The sequence below is a fragment of the Nothoprocta perdicaria genome, unplaced genomic scaffold, assembly GCF_003342845.1.
Source record: "Nothoprocta perdicaria isolate Ctin4 unplaced genomic scaffold, notPer1 scaffold_329, whole genome shotgun sequence".
NCBI classification, from domain to species: domain Eukaryota; kingdom Metazoa; phylum Chordata; class Aves; order Tinamiformes; family Tinamidae; genus Nothoprocta; species Nothoprocta perdicaria.
In genome coordinates this window covers 1-17370 of record NW_020455565.1, presented here as the reverse complement: position 1 = coordinate 17370, position 17370 = coordinate 1, and the positions used below count along the sequence as shown (strand labels likewise).

The window sequence follows — 17370 nt, the reverse complement described above, 5'->3', positions numbered from 1 at the left end:
ACAGCTATACGTCTACAGCTATACGTCTACAGCTATACGTCTACAGCTATACTGTTCTTGCACAACATAAATAGCTCTATTTTCCAGCCTTGATTAAAAATGAGATTGTTTTTAAAAACAAACATTTGTTGAAAGAACCAACTTTTTTGTTCAAAAACTGAGGATGGAAGGAGGCAGTGGGGGAACAGTGAGGCAAGAAGTGGAAGACAGAAAGTGATACTAGTTTTCTAGGAAGCACTTTCTGCAAACACATACTATCATCCTGCAATGCTTGTTTTCCTGTAATAGGCAGAATGGCATCTACGATATAAGCTTCCAGATACAAATGAAGTACTCTCAACTTCACCTTGTTAAAGAGTAAATGAAAAATGCTATTTTGAAAGAGTCTTTTTTTTTAAAGGGCCCTAACAGCAATTAAAAAATGCATCCGCATTTTAAGTTAGAAAGTGTTGTTTTCACTGCTTTTTCCCCTTTTGCTAGCAGCAACTTAGTGAAAGTGGCACCCAATCTTTTGCAATGGGAATCCCATATAACTAAAGGACTTTGACTTTTATCAAACACATGAAAGCTTTCGTGTCCAAGAGAAAGGAGTGGCACTGGATAAACGCTTATCTTGTGCATAAATTCAGTAATGTTTGTGCAAATACAGCAGAAAACAGCACAGGCTTGGTATGGGTAGTTACAGAATTTCTCCTCTTCAGTTTTCAAAAACAAGAGACAATACAGGATTTTGATTCTGAAATTTATTTTTAGCAGGATGTGTGCTAATGGAGGGTGACGTCATTAGAAGACATGTCCATGTCCACCACCTGCAACAGAAGCTAGATAGACATTAAAGAAAACAGTTTAAATAGTCAAAAACGACACTACTTACCCAGCGCAGAGTTATGACAGTCACCTAATAAGCAGCATGGTTAGCTCTCTGTGCAGACAGAATGCCCTGTATTATTCATCTGTGGTCAAAAATTTCTGTCAAGATTTAATACCACTGATTTATACTGATGTAATACCACTGATACCACAAGATTTAATATCTGAAATCAATCAGTCCAACATCAGTACTGTAGGAATCTGTCCTTCAAACATCTCACAGGTTCACAAAAATAGGGGAGGCATGATAAATAACCAGAAACTTAAATTTTTCAAGTTATATTGTGCCATTAAATCAGATGCTTCTGCAAACATCACTACACTGTGCAGCACCTATTTTAATTGAAGCTGGCAGACATCTCTAACTCAACTGAAGATAAACACAAACTTTGCAGGAAGAACCTTCATCAATCACCTCTCTATAAGGTACAGGACAAAGGAAGCAAGTCAGGAAATATGAGTAGCCCAGGAATGATTAAATTGAGCTGACATATCTCTTCAGATACACCATGAACATTATTTTTTCTGCACTAAAAAGCTTAAATCAAAGTCTGAGGTTACAAAAGGGGGAAAGAAAAAGGAGTGAAGTTTTCATAATAGGTCTGTGCAACCTGAAAGGCAATTGTGCACATGCAAGAACTACATGCACATGCTCCAGTTACAGTCCACTAATACAGTGCTGCTACCTTCCCTTGCAAGAAGACGCAGCTTCAATTCTCTTCCTGCAATACCAAGATACTCATGTCTAAAAGCTGTGACAAGAAACTACAATCTCAGTACCAACGACACTGCTAACCAGCTGTATTAGAGGTTGAAGCATCTAAAATTTAATTTTATCTTACTAGGTTTAACAGAAAGTTGAATCAAGTTAAGTTATGCAGAAATAAGTTAAACTCTTAAAAGCAGCTTCAAAAACTCACCTCTCTCAGTGAAGTCTTTTCACAAATAGGGACACTATTTAACCCTATAGCACATAATTAAGACATCAATGAATAAAAAAAAAAGTCTGCTACATGGAGAAGTTTGTACCATTCACAGTAAGACTTCCTAACTGCACTGGTCAAATTAAATCTCTATATAATGACAACTGAACATATGGAAAAACAGAAAGACAAATCCTGAAATGATTGTAACTGTTACATCTGTAATGCTATCTAACGTTGAACTTGCTTAATAGTTATAGAATACCAAAGTCACAGAATTCATGTTAATGACGTGCTGGAAGCAAAGACCCTGGAGAGAAGACTAAATATTTAACTTTGGAGAAAAAAAGTGTTAAAACAAACTAAAAATATTTACAAGCTCAAACTTTAGTGAAGAATGGACTAAAACAAAATGTTACGCACTTCCAGCTTTTGTTCTTTCTCTGCAAGGAATTCTTTTTGACATCGCAGAAAGTCTGATAACATTCGAGTTAGCTGTTTTCTATCATCTATTTCAGCTGCCAACCTGCCATTGTAATCCGCCAGCAACATACATGCATCATCTACCATTTTGGAAAGTTGTTCCCCAGATTCTTTATCTAAAAGGCAAGCAGAGAGAAACACGTAAAGCAAGATTTCATTGTATGTTTCTAAGTTCTCATACCAGCATTTCAGTTATTGGTTCTCCAGAACTCACCTGTTATTCTGTCTAACAGTGAAACATCCTGGACCTCTACAGGCAAAGAAGCTATCCTCTGATGAACTGCTGCATCTCCAGAGGCAGCGTTTTCTAGTTCTTGTAATGCTCTAATAAGATCTGTTGTCTGAAAAAAGCATGCAGGATTGAGAGCTAGTTGATACAAAAATCAAATACAAAACAATTCTTCACAGAAAGCTTACAGAACCCATTTTGGCTTTTAAGCATTTACAATATCGGCACTGTAACCCTGTCTTCTCTCAGACTGTAAAAGACATAAAATAAAGATTAATTCTCAGTACATTGTATTCTTAGTTTTAAATGTCACCTCCCAAGAACAGATTTACATTAAAATTCTTGCCCCAGGACTAGTTATTAACCTTGCATGTGTCATGAATGATCACTTTCCAGTACCATTCATTCTCCCATGTATTTTAAAAAGTAATAGTTATTTAACTTTTTTGTAATTTTCCTTCCTGGCTCCAACCCATAATGAAACTTCAACATGGAAGTTTCAAGAAGCAAAGCAAGAAGATTTTATTCAAAACATTTCAGTATATTAAACCTTGCAAGTACATATTGAATAGTGAGAATTTATATATAAATCACACTGTTTCAAAGTTCACAGGTCCCACACACTACCAAAACATAAGGTTAAGTTGCCTTTTCACAGAAGAATGAAGATTTCCAGCATAAGGTTCCTTCAGGAAATAAAATGATTCAACCACATGATCCATCTCACCTTGCAATAAAAAGGATGTTGGGATAGACAAAAGCATAGCATTTGCTCCTTATGACACTGTACAACTAATCACAGCACTGGGGAAATCTTACATCCTATCAGGGAATATTAAAACCACCAGGACCCAAGATAAGGATGTAATCACCCTCACCTAATTTTGTATACACTGAGCAGTGATCCAGCCCATAAGAAATATCTCATTAGAGACATGAGAAAAAAAAACACTATTAAGAAATAAGAGCAAATGAAAAATTTTATATCGAGCTATGTGACATTTCAAAATTTTATAAACACACTTTTACCTGTGGAGGATCAGTGGGAGAACCTCGAGGTGAACAGTTATTTTCATCAACTTTTATCTGTTCGTAAGTACGCTTCCTGACCTTTCTGTCTCCATCTAAATTGAAAGAAATGAAAGAGTCAAGGAAATAACATTTCAGGAAAGAGACTATGTTCATGCATACACCGAATACTTACACAAAGCTTGTCTAAGTTGTTCTAACACATCATTCTCATAAACAGACCTTTCTTCCCAGATAGAGAGTACTCTGCCAAGGTGTTTTTTACAACTCTCATCAGACTCACTGTTACAAAACAAAAAAAGAAAATCAGCACTAGGTCAAAGGAAAACATACTCACACCTGCAACAGTGATTACCCTTTACACACGGGTCTTGGCATACTTTACCAATACATAAGTTCAGTAGCCTCACAAAACAACAAAACCAAATTTTGCAGAAAATTAAACAAAGACCAGTCCAAGACATGCCAGCAAACACATAAAGAAAAGATCCCCGTGCCAAATCATTCTCTTCACTTGATTGTTCAATATGTAAATAAATTTGTACCCCTATTATGCAATATTATCTAAAGAGCCTTGCCTCAATCCAAGACTTCAGGGCTGTAAAGCAGTATTTTAAAATAGTTTAGCTGAGACTAGCATTTTGCTCCTGCAATGAGAGCATTTTGCTCCTACAACTGCTAGGGGAAAGAAACATCATGCAATACCAGTAATGAAAAACACCAATCTGTAGCTCATGAATATAAACTGAAAAGTCATGACTAATGGCTTTAAGGCAAAAAGGACTGAATGCAGATATATGCAAGTATAATAATAAATTATCTCCATTGTAACTACTCTAGATAAAAAGAACTCTGAGTAAATTAAGGCTTCAAGTACAGAATTAACACATGAGAACAGGCTGGGCCAGAAGAAATGAACTGAGGACTTCTCCAAATGCCTCCTCCTTTTTAAATATATTACACTGCATATGGCATAGTTTACTGTACCTTGAAACATGTTTAAAAGCCTCCACTATTACTGGAGCAAAATCTTTTGTAAATTCTGGTCCTTTCCTTTTGCTGTTCTGTATAACATCATTGGCCAAGTACAGGAACGTCAGCTTCCTATTTGGTTTTGCTAATAAAAGGAAGTGATAAAAAAAATCCAAAATAGTTAGAAGTTTATTCTTCCAATAAACATCTATTTGTTCTTATGCTAAACAGCAAGACCAGATTAAAGACATTTTTTTATATTTCACTTTAATTGTGTGTATATACATTTTATATATATTTATATTGTTTTATACATAAATTTATAAATTTTTAAAATTATATATATATATAAAAATATGTAAATCTGCAAAGAGTTCAGCCACACTTTGTTTTCTCTGTTGCAACACTTGGCTCAGATTCTTCCAGGTTCACATTTCTTCCATCACCAAAGGTGAAGAGAAGAAAACAACAGTCTACCTGCCAAAGTATTCTTCAACCCCCAACTATTTTCATGGGTTTTTTTTCCCCCATAGCCTGATTTATTCATTGACAGCCTTCATGGATTTCTTCTAATTAGCTGTGCTTGCCTTTCCACCTGCATAAAACTTAAAAGAGTCCTATGAGTTTTATCAGTCTATCACTCATGTGAAGAAAAACAAACAAACAAAACCAACCAATCAAAAAAAAACCAGCTCATTCTAAGTTTCACTCCCCTCATCTTTCATAGCCATCCTGCATTTTTCTACTTGCAAAGACCAAACAGTCAATATCCTAACTCAACCTCTCCAAATGACTTGTAGACATTAATGATAGTCTCCTGCCTTGCCTCCTAACAAAACATGTATGAGCCTGCAGCTATAACCTCAAGGCAATCTTTTCAAAAATCACTTTCAGGCTGCTGTGGTGTAACTCCTTCTCAAGCATCTTAAGCATTTTACCCTCACTCTATTAACTTGCAATAGAACACAAGCTTCCAACTTTACATTGCTTTCAAAAATACATTTCTTGTTCCCATTTTCATTTTGCCACACCATCTTCATTAGTCAACAGCCTTCTCAGAGTTGCAGCTCCTACTAATGAAATATACTTTTGCATTATCTGGGGAAACTCAACTTCTGTTACTTCACCTTCCACCCCTCCGCCAATCTCAGCATGTGCACTAGCACTTCACAAAACAAGTTTCTCAAGACAAGGAGTTTAGTGCTTTCAGTCTTTTTTTGGTCTTTTCAAGGGATTTAATACAGCCAATCTAGCATTTGCTTTTAAACTTCAGTGCAGTTCCTAACACAATTTAACTTCAATAAATTCTTCTCCAAACTCTCAAGCATACAGGAGAACCATCCTTACAAAAACAAAACTTAATTGTTGATACTTTCACTCCATGGGAGGGTTTCCAAGTAAACTGTGTGCAACAGAAAGACTCCTTTGAAAAACATCTGCTTGGACTATTAAATACCATTCTCTTGGACAGACACATCCAACAATTTCAGAGATCTGGATTAAATGAAAATATGCTCTATTAATAGTAAAAAGGTATGAATCCATTCAAGAGGAGTTAACAAACGGCAAAAAAACTAGATTGCAACTGCTGAACAAATCTATTAAAGTTTCCCTTCAATTGCAACTGCTGAACAAAGTGTTTCAATTAAAGTTTCCCTCCTATCAGTCAAGTCACTACATGAACAAACCCAAGATGTTGATTTACTCAGGTCAGAATCTGACCTGAGTAAAGCCATTTGGCTTAGTTATGATTCAACACTCTGAAACTAGAATTTGTAAAAATGTAAAGTGTTACACATACTATGTACATACACATACGTATTTCTGTGTTAAAGAAAATAAAAACATGACAATATCCATATGTTCTAGGTAATTCAGAATTCTAATAAACAAAGTCTTGAATTTGCGGCTGCTAGAATTCAAACAGGGGATCTTAGAGAAAGCACGCCATTTCATGCCTGTTGGAACACTAAGCAGCTATTACTAAAGCTACCTCCACCTATCCTTTTATCTCCTACATTTCTTAAAGGAACACAGAGTTAGGGATCCAAACCAAATTAGGTATCACAGCCCTCTGGATCACATGTATCTTAGGTTCTCATTTGACAACTGCCAGAAAAAAATATATGATTTAGTTCTCAGTGATGACAAGCCTCAAGTTCCTTGCTCCAATTTTTACCTGCTTTCCTATTTTCAGTAATCAAATTATCCAATTGTATAAAGACAGCAGATGTCAAAGTCAAGTGAAGCTGATGCTCAGAAAGTTTACTGTCTCTCACTATATTAGTGATCAATATCATGTTTGGAGGAATGCTAAAACTCAGAAGCTTGTTTACTATTATATTTGTTTTCCTGCAGCTACTCAATTAAAATAAAGCTACAATTAATGGAAAGAAAAACCTTACATTGTTAAACTACCAAATGTTTTGGTCTGAAATTTAACTAACATTCTATTGCTATGTTTGTCAAGAAAATTGTGAGCCAAAATTCCATTTATGCTGTAAGAATATATAGCACAAAATTCCAAAGACAAAATTATGCCTAATCTTACAAAGTGTTCTTCCATGTATCTTCAGGAATTATATACTGATTACTGTAGCTCTGCCTTGCACACAAGGCTTCAATACTTGAATGAATATTTAGCAACGGAGGTTGACAACTGAAGTGATCAATCCCAAACAAATCATGTCTACAAATTAATTACTGTGGTTTGAAATCCAAAATTAAATCCCAGACCACAGCTGTTCTGCAACTTCTTTAAAGCACTTCTCTTTAGCAGTAGCAACACTTTTTGGTTCTGGGCTTCGATATTCTTCAGAGATGGATCAAACAATAAGAGTACTTTAATAACAGAAGAGTACCTCGTGCTATTAGAGAAAAGCTGTTCTTGTCAAAAAAAGACACAGATAAGATCTTTGGTCAAGAAAGGATCTGAAAGGCACAGACTGCTAGTGTGCAGTGCTGAGAGCCCACAACATCACTGCTGCACTAGCACTCCAGCTGCACATACAAACCTCAGATAGACCCATGTCAAACTCACGCTCTCCGAAGTTCTGTGCTGTGTATATGTTTTCCTGCTTGTTTCAGTTATATTTCCCATTATCCAAAACATGGTCAAGTACAATCAAAATTTAGTTAGATTTCCAACTTACTGAAGCACAAAGCTCCCAGAAGCACCGAATTCTGAATTTAAGACATCAGTTGTACTACCTGTGACAAGAGCTACTTTATATAGATGATTCTTAATAGCCTTCATAATGAAGCTGACTATTTAACAGCACCCACAAGGAGACTGCTTTTGTCATCTAGCCACAGAAGTTTTCAAAAATAGTCTGACACATTGAAATGACAGGGACTACTGCATAGGAATTCACTGTATTTCATTTTCAACTGGTATAATCAGCTATCTCCTCTAGAGACTTGGCATGTTCATTGTCAAGTCTTAGGCTTTTGGAAATCTACACCCTTCAGGAATGTCCATTGGTTAATTTGGCTAGGGTATTCTCCTTCCTTGAATCCTACAGATATGCTGCCATTCCTGTAAAGGAGAACTGTAACTCCTGAGAGTTACATTTAAAATTAAATTAATTAACACTACAAGTTACACTTACAATTTCAGTCCAGTTCAAGCAAACCTGGGCAACACTTCACCAGGTAAGGCAGGTACACTATTTTCATAGATGTTAGCTTGCAAAGCCAGTTTACCCACATTCGCCTTTGGGCTTCATTATTTAAAAAGCTTAACTGCATGATATCAGAAATTCAGCTTTTCCTAGGATACTTAGAAAAACAAATTTGTTTTATGCTGTTCACCATCTTTTCCCTAGATATGAGAGAGATTTGTTATCCTACACCTTCAGGAGAAAAATAAAATGTGAACACTAGGAGGGATTTCATTTGTACCCCACTGCAAATGAATTGATCCAGCTCAGGTTTTAACCGTCTATAGGCCATCCCTGCTATGTCAAATGATCTTGAAGGAAAATACAGTTTTAAAATAAGTTTAGAGAAAATGGGTATCAGTAGGTTTAAAAGCTTCATCAGTGAATTGCACTAAACCACAAAATGGCAGCAGATAGAGTCTTTTACTAGGTTTTAGAGCAATCTCTCCCAGCATTTTCTAATTTGTTTTTCACTGAAGTGCTCTAATTTGGATTCAGAGTTTGAGCTTAATCATTTTAAGAGTACATGAGTCTATGTACATGCCACAGTACTAAGATAACGGTATGTCTCCCAAAAGTCCTGCAACATTTCTTGTGTCATAACGTGCTCCAAATCTTGGCATGAGAAGCTGCATGCCATCTTTGCATATACCGGGCAAGTTTCCACGTTTTCCATTACACAAAACCCCACTTGTCTTTTCTAAACTCAAGCCTCACTGAAACTCAACTGCAGGATCACTCACCCCTCACATTAAATTATATAAAAACTCAGATTAGCTCTTAAGTGTAGCATTTCTCAAGAGGTGACTTTAAAGTGTATCTTAGAGGAAAAACTTGAGAAGCTAGCATCGATAATGGGTGATTCATAGATGATAATCCAACAGAAGCATGTTGTGCAACAAACACTTTAAAAAATAATAAAATTTATTAAGTGTTTTAATGAAAAGTTAGGCCAAGTGCTCAGTACTGCCTCAGTCACCTAACTTCCCAAGAGAAATTCATCAAGGCTTGAAAACTGCCCTGTTTGCATTTGAAAGAGGGGAAAGTAGTAGAACAAAAACCACCCACAGAATTTCTATCTTATGATGAAAGACTAAGCACACTGGGCCTGTTCAGCCTAGCAAAGAGAAGACCAAAAGGAGATCTAATCAATACGTCTAAGTACCTGAGGGGAGGACGGGACCAAACTCCTCTCAGTGGTGGCCAATGACAGGACAAGGGGTAATAGGCACCAGACAAAACACAGGAAGTTCCATCTCCATGTGAGGAAGAACTTCTTTAGTTCTTTAGAACTTTCTTTTGTGAGGCTGACAAAGCCCTGGAACAGGTTGCCCAGAGAAGCTGTGGAATATCCTTCTCTGGAATTCTTCAAAACCCACCAGGATGCAAGTGTGTGTGCCACACACTCCAGCTGTCCCTGCTGAAGCAGGGTGGTTAGACTAGATAATCTCTAGAGGTCCCTTCCAACCTTAACCATTCTATTTTATGATTCTATTTGATTCTATGAATTTATGTTAAGAGGGTCTAGATATCTTGACTTTGGAGTCAAATAATCAAAGCAAACAGCATTCAGACATTGCTAGCAATGAAGTCACCAGCACGTAACTAGTGCAGAGAAATGAAAAAGTTGAATATAAACCTTTCCAATACAACTGGAAACCTTTCAATGCTGTTATTCTGCACAAGCTTCCCAAAGCACTTAAGGCATCCTGAAACAACCGAACACGCCAATTAGAGCAATTCCATTCTTCACCTGTCCTAGTACACTCTAGATGCCAATCAGTAACAGCAGGTTTAAATTCAGTGGGTTTTCCCTATTTTCCCTAAGGGTATTTCCTTATACGTTCAGAACCAGAATGACAAGATCCAGTCAGGTACTAGTATCAGGACACAACCATATGGTATATCAATTCATACACCCCACACTCTTTCAGCACTAACAGCAAAACACTTCACAAAAAAAAGTTGGATTAAATATCAAATGCAGCTGTTTCAAGTGAAAGCCTCTTATAAATTCCATGATCATGTTCATGATGACATCATTTTGTAAGCCTATACAGTAGATATGCTTTTTAAAATTCAGTACAACAAATAACATTTACCTTAAGTTCTGTCTTTTTTTTCCCTGAACCCTTTTTTCCATATAAAAGATTCACACAGATAAGCAGGAAGATAACAAGGCACCTCCCACCTTACTGACCTACTAACCAGTGAAATCAGTAAGCCATATTTTTGTTTCTTTTACTTAAAAGATTGGCAAAACTCATTTATTCTCTCAAGTCTGTCAGATTAATCAAAGGCACTATGCCCCCACTGAGTAAAATAACTTTATGATCAGTAAAAATTCTTTTTCATGGCAGGAAAAAACCATGCCAAGTGTCCCAAGGATGTTGATGGAACACTGGAGTAACAACTTTCAAATGTAGTCTCAAACCTGAGACTATTACTTAATTATTCAATTATTAATTATTTTCAATTATTAATTACTTAATTACTCAATTGCTTATTACTCAAACTATTACTTAATAGTTGCCAAGCTTACTTGGCAAATACCTAACGTTGTGTGAACTCCGTATTTCATACATCTGTAACCTAGCTTAAGCACTATCATTTTCCTCAGTGCGCACATTACAGGCCTTTACTAACTCTCCATTCACTTGCACTCAAAAGGCCTCTGTAAAATTATTACACATCAATATTATCAAAAATTTGAAGAACCACAAGGTACTTCAAAGCTAAAGTTATTACAAAGTTACCAAAAACTTACCATATAAAGTTACCAAAACATACTTTTATAGAATAATAATCCAAACTTTATGACATATGCTAGTATCAGTATCGTATTTACAATAGAGTTGCCTCCTCACCAACTATTTATTCCATAAGTCAACTATGATATTCAGGAGCACACAGTTTCACGATCAACTTAAGACAGTTAACACAGGCTACTGCCTAAAGGGGTGATCTCATGCTGACTCTTCTTCCTACCAGCACTAGCTTTGTATCAGAACACTCAAAAGTTAAATGCTAATTATCATTTTTGAGGGCATTCTGAAAGATCACTGAACAAAAGGTGAATGAACTACAGATATTCTCTATTAATCATAGCAATAAACATTGCACTAGCAAATATTTCAGGTCACTTGAAAATAACTCTTGCCTGCACACTCAGTCACTGAGCATACAGTGACTGAGTGACACTGAGACGCATATAGCATACAACTCCTCACACAATTTCTTTAGAGCCTGCAGTTTCATGAAGACGTCCTTTATTAATATATTGCTGTAGGGTTACTAAGTCTCTTGACAATACAGATTAATCAGTACTTTTGCTAAACTATCACTTCTGGAATACATAATAGCTTTCCTCAAAGTTTTGGCAATTTTAAGAATGACACTAGACATGTGTGTTTTTACAAACTTAAAAACAAAAGTTAAAGCAGTATTATGAAAAGCATACTTGTATATGACTTTTTAGTCACAGTTACATCAACTCTTTCAATCAACTATTCTATTCAACTAGAATTCAGCAAGACAAATCCAATATTACATAACTCATGACAAAAACATGAAAGCTTTTCCCATTCTAAGTTTGTGCTGTACAAGAATGCACCAAGTGAATCCATGAAAGCTCAGCTCATTTTAGATTAGGTCATAAAGACCCAATGATTTGTGGAGATACTCTACTATGAAACCTGAACACTGCAAATAAGCCAAATAAACAGATCTAGCCAAGATTTTACGTTGCCCAACAAGTACAGCTGAAGTGCTGTTTCTTGCACTCTATTTCAGCATGATAGAGACATTCTTTTCAGAAGACAAAGAATCAGAAACAAATTTTTAGAAGCATGGCAAAATTGATCTTAAGCTTGTTTCATAAATAGCTAAAGTTATCTTAAGAAAAGTCTATACAATCTGATCTAAACACAAAAAGAGTCTTTTATCAAAAGTGAAAGCATAAAAAAAAATTTAGTCTCACAACAGTGTTCAACTCAGTCAGTTATGTAATATTTTAGCCAAATCTTCCATAAGCTTGAAAGAGGTAGGGTAGAAAAAAGGTTTGAACAAGGGGAGCAACAACAAAAAGGTGATACAATCAAAGAAAATAAGACCTGGAAGGGTATAATTCAATTTTCAATTCCAGGACAGTACTGTCTCAGTGAAAGCTGAGAAAAAGCAAAGAATATGCATCAGATCCTGAGAAAAGCTTAATTCTTGCCTCTTGATATCTGTTCTAAATTCAGCTCAGATTTCTGACATTTCATTTCAAATAGTAAAACAGGAAAGTTATGCTAATGATGATTCTAATGATGAACCTGAATGTTGACATTTTTATTATGAACTGGTGTTGTGTATATAATTCAAGACAACCACATAATTGACTGAGCACTCATCACGGAGAACACTGAAAATTTGCAGTTCTTTACTCAGAAGACCCAGGAACATGAAGTGTTCTGACAGCAAATGAATACTTTTTCCATCTGCATATGAAACAAGAAAAAAAAAATCCGGCAACAGCCATATAGTTAAATATTTTTATTTAATCTTATGAAACAAACCATCATATCTACATTTCTTTAGAAAATATATTCAAATCATTTAATTTATGTATTAAAATATTCAGCAATGTGTCATTCCTTTTTCCAAAGAGAAATATGCCTCAGATTTGAAAGTTCAAAAAAAAGCATTCCATACAAATATATTAGAAATACAGTATTTATGAATATCTACTCTGAGAACCTGTTTCCACAGTATACTGCGATGTTTTGTACTGTTTGTTATTCAAGGATTTTTTTTTTCTACAGTGGTTCAATCCTTTTTCTATGAACTTATGCCCTCTAACCCAGAAGTAATTATGATCCTGCTCCATATTCCATTAGCATACTAATATACGCACCATCCCCGCAGGTCAAATTCTACTCTTATTTACTTAAAATTAAGGGAGTTGCTCCTTTTTCATGGATAGCTTAGCTCCACTTTTCCCTCCACTTGAAAATCTTGCCCTCTACTTCTGCCATTAAAGACTGAAATATTCTTGCGCATAGAAAACTAGCTACTGGAAGGTGGTAACATTTTCTAGACCACGGAAGAGCTCAAGGAAGTCTCTCCCTCTCCTCCCTCCCATCCCGTCCCCACAATGAGTTAAGATTTTACTTCCAGAAGAGTAAAGTTTTACATGCCATGTATGCTTTTCACTGCCTGAAAAACCTTCTGCAATTGCTAGTTCCTTCCTTCCTGTTAAAAGGAAAGTCATAGAGAAATTTAGGTCTGTACATTCAACAACATCAAATACTAATTACACTTAAGAACAAAATCATGTGTATATTGCCAACATCAGTATTAGCTCACATGCAAAAACAGAAAAAAAAAAAATCTCTTGGACATAGCAATCACTCACTCCTTTAAGTATTCCCATCTTCCTATGAGAATAATTGTTAGGGCAAGTGGACAAAGCCACCATATTAGCCAACAGAGTCTATTTTATAGGCGACATCGTTGCATATCATAAGATAATGTATGAAAATGATTAAGCTGCAAGTAGATAAACTACCATGATTGTAAATTTGCAGTTTTCTTTCCCCTTCGCTTTGCCCTCTCTCCTTCCTGCCGCTGAGAAGCGACTAAACTGAAAGTAGCATCCTCAGAAACATCTCTGGAATGGTGTGAGAAAGGCAGGGAGGAAGGAAGCAGACAGTAAGGGGAGGGGAGAAAGCAGAGGCAGGAGAAGCGCCTCCCAACGCCAGGGCCATCGAGAAACCGCGGCTGGTTACTGGCCTTGGCAGCTCCGCGCTCGGCCCGCCCCCTTTCCCCGCCCCGGGGACCTCTCCGGGCCCGCACAGCGCGGGGGCCGAGCCGAGGGTGCCCCCGCTCGCCCGCCCGCTCCCGGGAAGGCCCCGGCGGGCAGCCGTGGGCGGGAAGGGCCCCGCAGCCAGGCGGGGGCCTTACCTTTGCGCAGCTCCCGCTCCCACACGCTGACGATGAGCGCCGAGTGCTTGCGGTGGTGGATGAGCCAGAGGCTCAGCGTCTGCACGCTCTGCTGCGAGTTGCTGAGCTCCGACAGCTTCCGCTCCAGCGCCGTCTCCGAGAAGGCCGACATACCGGGTCACCGCCGCCCGGCCGCGCTCCGCCCTAGTCGGGGAGAAGCCCTGCGCTGCGCTCCCCTTCCCTTCCCTTCCCTCCCTGCCCGCTTCGCTGGCTGCCACTTCCGCGCACCCCGCCGCCAACAAAATGGCGGCGGCCGCCAAGCCCGCCGGGCTCCGCCCCTTCCCCCCGCGACTCACTTCCGGAGGCGGCTGAGGGCTGTTCCCGCCTTTTGTTCGAACGGCGCGTGGCCCAACGGCTCGGCCCAACGGCTCGGCCGATGGGGGCGTTGGGCTCAGCATGGTTGGGCGACCGGCGCGGTTTTTTTCCTTCAGTGTTTTGTCCCAATCAATCTCTTTAAAGAGGCAAATCAAAATAATCTTTTCTATCTCTCTGTCTTTCTTCTTTCCTTTTTTTTTTTCTGCTTTTTTTTTCCATTTTAGGCTTTGATGCTCTACTATAGCAGAGCTGCACAATTTAGTAATACATTCAAGTTTTTCCTCCTTAAATTGTTCCATCAGAGCTTTGATGGATGCCCCACCTCCAGTTCTGCTGCTGTGGGAAGAGTAAATAAAAATTGTTCCATGCTCATGTTGTGTTCTTTGTTGTTTCAGGGACTTCATAATATATCACCTTCAGTATTTTTTTTTTTTCATTCTGAACAATCCAAATCTATTTAGGAATACAGCCCATACTGCTGAGCATATGTAGCTTTCCTCATCTTATAAAAGTGTCTTGCACCACATATTTAAGGATGACTGAGTAACTGACATTTTCAGGGAACTATGAACATTTCCTACAGAATAGCTCCTACAGATTTGCTCTGAATACAGTTTCTGAGTAGTTGATCATTATAACTTCAGACAATGTCTTTCCAAGATAGAATTTTAATATCTCTCTAAAAATATATATGTATCAGAAAGCTGTGCTTTTATTTTATATTGCGGCATCCTGACAATATTTTAAGTATTCACCCTTAAAATAGAATATTCTTGTAAACATTTAGACATCCAGTTCCATCTTACTAAACAGCAACAAGTTAATTGTGAAAAAAGTAAAATGTTTTTAAAAACTATTTTTCCCCTATTTCATGTCTGAGGTTAAGAGAAAATGGCTTAATCATGAGAATTCTTCTCAGTGCTTTCTCCTAAGACTGGTCTATAGTGCAAGCTGATTTTTTTTCAAAAACTTATAACCTTCAGGGTGTTACATGTTTCCATGTGAATTCTATTCACAAAATTATCTGTGGCATGTATGATTTGGATGATTTCTGGCAGAAGAATTCAAGCAAAAAGCCCACAAATCTTTGAGAAGTTCCATTTTCTGTTAACTCACAGCAGTTTGGTAATCACAGATTGAAGAGTATAGTGCTTGACTGTTTTTGCTAGATACAGCAGGGGATGCTATTGACCTTATGCAAAACTGGCCACTGAAGTAAAGTTAAATTAGAGGCAGCACAGATACAAGTATTATAAAAATTAAATAGGAATAGTAATTCAGAAATTAACATTGAAATAATATTCTCCAGGGGCACATATCCAGTAGTTAACACTGGAAACTTTTGTGGGCAACTATGGAAAATAAACCATAAATTTCTCACAAAATATTGAATAAAAAGGAATCTGGCAACCAACTAGGCAAAATATAGATGTTGAAGCAGAAAAGATAAAGAAAAATAACAGGAATCAGGTAGAAAATTTTGGTAGTAATTACAGCAATGCTTGTTGGTACTTCCTAGATCCCAAATGCTCAAATCATTTTATAAGCAAGGATAAATCCTCTGAGAGAGGTTTTATTTTTATTCTGCAGATAAATATGTTTAAACACTGAGAGACTATTACATGCTATACAGCAAAACCGGGATTTCACTCCCTCTATAAGTCTTATAGCATATTTTAAAAAATCACTTTTTTCAAACCATCCATGCCATAGGAAAGGAGGAAAAGTAAAAAAGCAGAGCTCTTGAGTAATACGTGGAACGTAATCTGGCAAGGGATGTTAAAAATACCAAAAAGAATTTCTAATATATTAACAACAAAAAGAAGGTCAGAGAAAACATGGGTCCACTGGTGAATGGGGTGGGTACCCTGGTTACAAAAAACACAGAGAAAGCCGAGTTGCTGAATGACGCCTTTGCTTTGGTGTTTACCAAGGGCAGCCCTCTGGAATCTCAGGCCCTAGGGACAGGAGAAGAGAGATGGAGAGAGGAAGACTTGCCCTGGGTAGAGCAAGATTGGGTCAGAGAACAGCTAAGGAAATTCAACACCCACAAATCCATGGGCCTTGATGGGGTGCACCCAGGAGGGATGTGTGAATTGACAGATGTTATAGCTAAGCTGCTCGCCATCATCTTCGAAAGGTTGTGGAGAACAGGGGAGGTGTCAGAGGACTGAAAGAAAGCCAATGTCACACTAGTCTTCAAAAAAGGCAAGAAGGAGGACCTGGGCAACTACAGATGAGCCTCACCTCCAACCCTGGAAAAGTGATGGAACAGCTCATCCTGGATGTTGTCTCCAGACACTTGAAGGAGAAGAAGGTGCTAAGGAATAGTCAGCATGGATTCAGCAAGGGGAATTCATGCTTGACTAACCTGATAGCCTTCTATGATGGAGTGACTGGCTGGATAGATGAGGGCAGGGTGGTGGATGTGGTCTATCTGGACTTCAGCCAGGCTTTTGACACTGTCCCTCACAGCATCCTCCTGGTCAAGCTCCGGAGCTGTGGGATAGATGAGTGGACAGTGAGGTGGATTGAGAACTGGCTGCATGGCAGAGCTCAGAGGGTGGTAATCAGTGTCACTGAATCCGGTTGGAGGCCTGTAGTTAGCCGTGTCCCCCAGGGGTCAGTCCTCGATCCAGTCATGTTCAACTTGTTCATTAATGACCTAGATCAAGGGACGGAGCGGCCCCTCAGCAAGTTTGCTGATGATACCAAATTGGGAGGAGCAGCTGATAGCCCTGAGGGCTGTGCTGCCATCCTGAGCAGACTGGACAACTGGATGGTGAGAAACTTCATGAAGCTAAACAAGGGCAAGTGCAGGGTCCTGCACTTGGGCAGGAATAATCCCAGACACCAGTGCAGGCTGGGGACTGACCTTCTGGAGAGCAGCGCTGTAGAGAGT

At 38.1% G+C, this 17370-nt stretch overlaps 1 protein-coding gene across 1 annotated transcript in view; it reads right to left on the bottom strand.

The window, feature by feature from the left end:
* RPRD1A (regulation of nuclear pre-mRNA domain containing 1A) overlaps nt 1–14317 on the bottom strand; it is a 34509-nt gene extending 20192 nt beyond the window's left edge. Inside the window, exons 1-6 of the mRNA XM_026043298.1 lie at nt 14115–14317; nt 4522–4651; nt 3710–3816; nt 3535–3629; nt 2491–2617; nt 2217–2392 (exon numbers count right to left, since the gene is read on the bottom strand). Coding sequence (XP_025899083.1) covers nt 2217–2392; nt 2491–2617; nt 3535–3629; nt 3710–3816; nt 4522–4651; nt 14115–14265 — 786 coding nt within the window. The 5' untranslated portion in view covers nt 14266–14317. The remainder of the gene's footprint in view (nt 1–2216; nt 2393–2490; nt 2618–3534; nt 3630–3709; nt 3817–4521; nt 4652–14114) is intronic.
* Between the last annotated feature and the right edge of the window lie 3053 nt (nt 14318–17370).